Genomic DNA, 7202 nt, shown 5'->3' on the forward strand with positions numbered 1-7202 from the left:
GCTGGGATAGGATTTCAGTTTTGTTGATGTTAACTTTGAGCCCCATGGCTCGGTAAATTGAAGAGACAATGGTAAGTCTGCGTTGGAGGGCATCTGGCGAGTGAGCCACCAGAGCGCAATCATCTGCATATTGGAGTTACATTAGATGTGTCATTGTTGTTTTTGTCACAGACTGGAGGCGCTTAAGGTTGAATAAGTTTCCGTCCAGTCGAAACTGCACTTTCAATTGATCTTCTTCGTTGACTTGTTGGTGGCTCAGGAGGGTGACTGCAGTCAGGTAGATGTTGAATATTAATGGAGCCAGGACACATCCTTGTTTTACTCCAGTTTCTACCCTGAAAAGTTGTGATTTACTACCACCCATACTTACACAGGCTTGCATATCATTGTGTAAGTTTCTTAGAATGTTAAGGAATTTCGGAGGTACTCCAACAAATGTGAACCAAACAATACTTTTTACAAGGTAATGTACAATAGTACCAAAAGTTCTGGCTCCGTACGTGTCTTACCGGGGCGACAATTAGCCTACTTTGATAAGTGCTTGACGAAAATACCGATGGGAACTCGTGTCATTGAAAAATATAAAGATGAAGACCCACAGAACTTGGCGATGTCAGGGTCTTTTTATGTTGGTGTCCTGGCAGAGATTCCTACTGCAGCTATCAAATACAGTTACCTGGTATTTTTTGATGGAATGACAATAGGACATATGACAAATGACAAATGACAAACGACAAATGATAAACGACAACCAGGTCTCGAAAAGTAATCTCACTGGAAATTGAGAACACTTGAAACAAAAGCACAATTCGTTATTAAACCCTTATAATAATATCACTTATACTTAGGTTATAGATACATTATAATAAAAGGGACTGCTTCCCTGCCGGACACTAAAGTCCTTGGTTTAGTTGCTGAGTGGAGACTGATTGAAAATTACATTCAGGGGTCGAAGAAATTTAGGATTGGCGGAAAAAATAAGAACAAGGAGTGTGAAACAAGGCAAAAATGTTTTGGGAAACGACAAAGGATAGTGGTATACAGGGGAAAACAGTCAGGCAAAATATATACAATAATTACAATAATGTGGAAGGTGCAATACTTCCCCCTAGAGGATCAAGCACAGCGGAGTGGCTTGATCAAAGTTAAACAGCTTACATCCCCTGCGAAGTATGAGAATGGGCCTGTGACCAGTCATCAGCAAGTACGTTGTCGCTGCCCTCGAGGTGCTTTATTTGAAGGTTGAAGTTTTGAAGATATAAAGCCCAATTAGTAAGCACTGATTATGGGCCTTGGTGCGCTCAAGAAAGGTGGGTGGGTTGTGGTCCGTATAGACATGGATGATGGGAGCTCCTTTTAGAAAACATTCAAACTTTTGTAGAGCAAGAGCCAAACTTAAAAGCTTCTTTTCTATGGTACTGTAGGAGGGCTGATGAGGCTTGAAGCTACTGGAGGACTATCCTATTGGCTGGAGTATCCCATCAATTCCCTGCAGCAATACTCCTCCAGCACCCGTGTCTTAAACTTGTACTTGTAAAGAGAAGGGTTTAGAAAAATTAGGACTGTGTAAGACTGGCTCACTACTCAAAAAAAATCTTATACGTTCAAACGCTGCCTGACATCTCTCTTTCCATTCATAATTCTTTTTAGGGATGCTAAGACTATGTAAAGGGGCAGCTACTGAAGCAAAATTACAGCAGAATTTCCTGTAATAGGAAACCATACCTAAAAATTTTTTAAGGGATTTCCTAGTCTTAGGTTCTGGGGAATCAAGAATGGCATTAACATTTGCAGTTTTAGGTCTGACATTACCTCCACCCACAATATGTCCCAAGTAAGTTACTGTAGCTTGACCAAAAACACATTTTTGTAAATTTATTGTTAACTGGGCTTCTCTTAATCTATCAAAGAGCATATTCAAACGTTTCATAAGCTCTTTCCAAGAATCTCCTATCACAATATATCATCTAGATATGCAAACACTCCCTCTAGACCCTGAATAGCGTAGTTAATTATGAGTTGAAATGTGGATGGGGCATTTGTTAAACCAAAAGGCATTACTTCAAACTGGAATAACCCAAAAGGAGTTATGAAAGCTGATATAAGCTTGGCTCTAGATGTTAACTTCACCTGATAATACCCCTTGAGGAGATCTACCTTAGATACATACTTTGCTTGGCCCACAGAGTCTATAAGGTCATCTAGACGGAGTAAAGGGTAACTATTCTTAACAGTAGCAGAAATTACTCTCTTGTAGTGTGTACACAGTCGCATGCTGCCATCCTCCTTTGGTATCAATAGACATGGAGATGCCCATGGTGACTTGCTAGGTTTTGCTAATCCGGCTCCCAGAAGATATTCCACTTCTTCTTTCATCACTAGTTTCTTGGCCGGGCTGATGCGATAAGGGTATTGTCGTATGGGAGCAGTTCCTGGTAGAAGTTCGATGTCATGGGTGAGGACTGTACACTGACCTGGATTTTCCCTATAAAGTTTTCAGATTTCTCGTCCTTGACCTCAACATTGATATATACAATTTTGTGTCCATAACCAATTTCAGTATTTCTGGAATGATACCTTTTAAGCATATTGGCATGGATAATTTGAGTACTTTTCCTTTTATCAGTGGTTTCAATCATATAGGTATGGTTATTGAAATCTTTAATTACTTTATATGGACCAAAGAAGTTGGAGGAAAATTTGGATCCAGGGATAGGAAAATATGCTAACACAAGATCTCCTGGGTTGAACTTCCTAATTTTAGTTTTTTTTTATCATAAATATTTTTCATTTTAATCAGAGCAATAATTTGGTATTTCTCACTCCAGGTATCAAGATTTGAATAGTTAGAAGGACGGTAAAAACGCATTAGGATACCATTATTATGATAAAAAGAAGGGGATTTATTCAAAGATTTTATTTCAACAACCTTATCATGCAAACAAGATAAAGATCAATCTGTCCTCTGGACAGCTATTAGTTTATCTCTAGATATTACCTTAGCTAAGAAATCACTATCTACTTCAAAGTCATTTACCTTTTCTCCTATTTCGGACCGAGTGACTATATGTGTTGGGGCTTGTTTAAGATTTACCTTCTCATCATCCATCAAAGGTTTGTCCAAAACTACCCTATCATCCATGAGGGTATCAGTTACAATTAAATTTGGTACAATCAATTTCTCGGCTAAATCATTACCCAATAGCAATGAAACTCCTTTTACCGGCAATTCTGTACCAATTAACCCTAATTAAACTTTCCCTTTTACAAGTGGACAATCAAGGTAGACACTGGCAAGGGGAATGGATGAGATTTCAGTAAGATCCCTTACAACCACCTTCTCACCAGTTAGATTATTCTCAACATTAGGTAAAGCCTTAATATGCAACAAAGTTGAAGCAGCTCCAGTGTCTCGTAATATAGTGAACTTAGACTTCTGTTCTTTCTCCCCCAAGGCTATTAAACCTTCAGACTTAAAATCATCAAACACGTCTGGTACATTTGCTTGCACATGGAAAACAGGTTTACTCTGAGAGGTTGAAAATTTTACGTTGGGTTTCATAAAAACTTTACGGTAGTTATCAGATCCTTTACATTTGGGGTCTTTACAATTACGAATAGTATGTCCTTCTTTCTTACAATAACTACATTTAGGATTATCAGAACCTTTGAAAATATCATCTGAAATCTGGGATTTTCCTGAAACTAGTTTTACAAAAACCTCAGCTCTTTTATTAGGAATGGACTTATGTATTAAGGAATAAGTGTCAGCCAAGGAAGCAGCCTTTAGTAAATTTTTCTCCTGCCTATCTTCAATATAGAGCATTACATTAATGGGAAGTTTCCTTTTAAATTCTTCAAGAACCATTAAATTCATCAGTTCTTCAAGAGAAGTTACTTCAGCATACTTAAGCCATTTCCTGAAAGCTCTAAGCTTGTCAGAAGTGAGTTCTGGGAAAGTTTGGATATTTGATTTACATAAGTTACGAAAAGCCTGTCTATATGCTTCCTCTGTTATGAAATATGCATCTAAGATTGCTTTCTTAACCTGTTTATAATTCTTAGTATCATCCAGATACCTAACAACCTGAGCAGCTTTACCTGACAATTTATGTTTACTGAGCCATACCCACTGTTCAGCAGGCCAATTAAGGTGATTAGCAGTTTCCACAAATACCCGAAAATAATCCTCTGGATCATACTCTGTGAATAAGGGAACTAACTTTATATTTTTAGTCAGGTCAAAGGGAGATAACTCTTGTTCCATTTGCCTATTCTGAAGATTGCTTGAAGCCCTCTCTTGTTGCACCTTGATAGTTAAACTAGCTTCTAATTCTAATTTAGCTTTCTCCTTTTCAAAACTTTTCTCTTTCTTCCCTAGCTATAATTCTAACTTAGCTTTCTCCATTTCAAATTTCTATCTTTCTTTTTCTTTCTCCATTTCAAAAATTCACTTCTCTTTTCAGCGGCTTGCAAAGCTAACTCTTCCTGTCTCAAAGCTAACTGAGCTTTTCCACGCTCGACTGCAAGACGTTCAAACTCCAGCTTTTGTTCACTTGTAAGGGAAAGGGTTTCTGGAACAAGTTACTGCCTAGCTTCGTCACCAAAGGTTCCAATACGCATTTAGTGAGCTATTATCACTTTCCTAATGTCAAACTTACGCATACTAGAACGTACCTCAAGGTCTAAATGCCTTGCTATTCCCATTAATTCAGACTTCCTAGCATCGGTAAGGGTATGCAATTTAGAGGAAGGATCCGCCACAAACTTTTGAGTATCAAACTTCGCTATTGTGAAAATTAAAAAGAAACTTCAAGAACAATATAAACAACTGAATTAGAATTTTACAATTCTTAAATCGCAGCTAAGTTAATTAGGCACTGACTCCGCATAAAACCATAAACCATGCATAAAATAGTAACAGATTATACAAATATTTATACAAAAAACATTTTAGATACGGGAAAATGCAAATGAATAGTCCCACATCTTTAATTTCCACAATTGATGATATAATGTGGCCCATATTGCTTGCTAAAACATCGCTACATTGAGGAGGTCTCTTATTAAAATCCATCAACAAGACAAAAGGTTGAGCGAGTTGTTGAAACACTCCTACAAAATCATTATATGAGATGTCAATTGGAGGCAAATAAAGAGAGAAAATCGTGTATTTTCTCCCTACATCAATACGTACAACCATTGTCCGCAGAGGGGTAAAAATTGGTGAAGATATTTGGGGCACATCTCGGTGAACATATGTAACACTTCCACTATGGCTCCATGTTTGTTGATCATATGGTGTCCTATGGCTAACATACTCTCGAGGACATGGAGTATTAGCATCAAGCTTGCTCTCCTATAGACACAGCTATAGGGGAGTGCTGCTGAATAAGGAGATTAAGTTCTCCATATCTGGCTCTTAAACCCTGACATTTCTATGGCAAAATGAAGGAGAAAACTCTGAATTATTTTTTTTAAGACATCTTGAATGAAGTCCTCACACTATCAGTTTTGGATTTAACAATATTTTCTTTACGATTCTTAAGTGTGGGTCTTGATAAGTTATGTTTTACATTAGCCTTATCAATGTTCTTTTTCTCCAATTCTTGAGGGGGATGGTGGACCTCTACTAGAATTTTCCATTCGTTTAAGTAGTTTTCTTGTTATTCTGAAATATCAACAGACAGAAGATCATATCTATTTGATGGCATAACTTCTGTGTTTTTGATAAATAGGGGTGAGAGATGGAGGTCTCTCTCTCTCTCTCTCTCTCTCTCTCTCTCTCTCTCTCTCTCTCTCTCTCTCTCTCTCTCTCTCTCTCTTTTCCTATTAATAGGTTGTGATTTATCAGGTTTTGGTGTTTCTCCCACTACAGGTGCAAATGATAACTTGGTTTTATTTGAGACCTCTATTAAATCAGGCAAAAATATAGCACGAGAGAGGTTAGTATTACTCTTTGTAATAAGGAACAAAGGTGTAATAGAGGTGAGCAAAGCCTTAGGAGGTGATGTTCTGGCACTATCATGCAGAATTTTATCAGAAGACGGCGAATTTCTTTTTTGGGGAATACTGGCAGTAATAAGTGGGTTGGATGTCTCCTGCCTCTATTTTATTCTTGATTTCAATACCTTTACATAAGTAGTTGATTTACTCAAAGGTCTCATGGCATGCCCCACACGTATGTGTTTGTTACTGGATCTATTTTGGGCAGCCTCTTTTAACTTATATTGCTGGTAGCTCCTGTCAGTAGATTTATGATTCAAATTGTTATTCAACAACATTGTCCCCTTTTGCACATTCCCCAGGGTGAACATTGGAGCAAGTACGATAGATATTTTTTCCATCCTTTTAAACTGAAGAAGGATGCCCATATTTAAGATAACAAAAAAATTGTAGTGACTTCTGCTTGAAAGTTCGGACACATATCTGTTCATTTTCTATGTAAATGTGGAAAGACACATCAGCCTGCTGGAAAGTGAGGATGATCATTGATGTTCCAGAGACTTTATGCACTTTCCATACAGTTAAAGTACACATGACTAGTATTTCCTCCGTAAAATCATACTTTGATGGTTTTGGCTTTCTCTGGGAGGGTACAAGCACCTGTATATCTCTGTCAATTTAATGTTATTGTTGTTCAAGAAATATTGTACAGCGCTTATTTGGTAGTTTATATATTTCCTTATTTTTTTTTCCATTGAAGTCCTGGTACTTAATTCATTTTTCTTTGCCAATTATTATTATTATTATTATTATTATTATTATTATTATTATTATTATTATTATCATAATAATAATAATAATAATAATAATAATAATAATAATAATAATAATAATAATAATAATAATAATAATAATAATAGTAATAATAATAATAAACAACACCTCACACCTCTCGAACTGTCGACCACACTACGCCATGATTCCTCGCTGCTGGGAGGAATGTCGGTGGTGGCTGGTACAACACAAACATACGCTACCGGGGTCTAGCCATGGCAGGAGGGCGGCCGGTCGGGACTACGGTTCACCCCGATGCCAAAGCAAAGTCCTTCATAAAAGAAGGCAGCCGTGTTATTCCATACAAATGGGAAAAGTCACACTAATAGAGTTCAATAAATATAATATGATCAGGATTCTAGGTTTCCCGTTCTATTTTGTGTTAAATGCCCAATAGCACCAAGAAGGAGCTGTTTAGCTTC

At 37.2% G+C, this 7202-nt stretch overlaps 2 protein-coding genes across 2 annotated transcripts in view; both read right to left on the reverse strand.

Annotated features, from left to right (window-relative positions):
- The window catches only part of LOC137626905 (uncharacterized), a 5424-nt gene extending 5378 nt beyond the window's left edge, over positions 1 to 46 (reverse strand). The window contains exon 1 of the mRNA XM_068357891.1: positions 1 to 46. This exon is cut by the window's left edge and continues 185 nt beyond it. Coding sequence (XP_068213992.1) covers positions 1 to 46 — 46 coding nt within the window.
- A 1473-nt stretch (positions 47 to 1519) lies between these two features.
- On the reverse strand, positions 1520 to 1915 carry LOC137626906 (uncharacterized). Its single transcript, XM_068357892.1, has one exon. The coding sequence runs from the start codon at positions 1913 to 1915 to the stop codon at positions 1520 to 1522; it is 396 nt and encodes a 131-aa protein (XP_068213993.1).
- Between the last annotated feature and the right edge of the window lie 5287 nt (positions 1916 to 7202).

This window comes from Palaemon carinicauda, chromosome 34 (assembly GCF_036898095.1).
Source record: "Palaemon carinicauda isolate YSFRI2023 chromosome 34, ASM3689809v2, whole genome shotgun sequence".
Lineage (NCBI taxonomy): Eukaryota > Metazoa > Arthropoda > Malacostraca > Decapoda > Palaemonidae > Palaemon > Palaemon carinicauda.

Bases quoted from the DNA above. Each gene is read 5' to 3' on its own strand.
- LOC137626906 (XM_068357892.1), bottom strand. From the start codon at position 1,915: ATGCTCTTTGATAGATTAAGAGAAGCCCAGTTAACAATAAATTTACAA.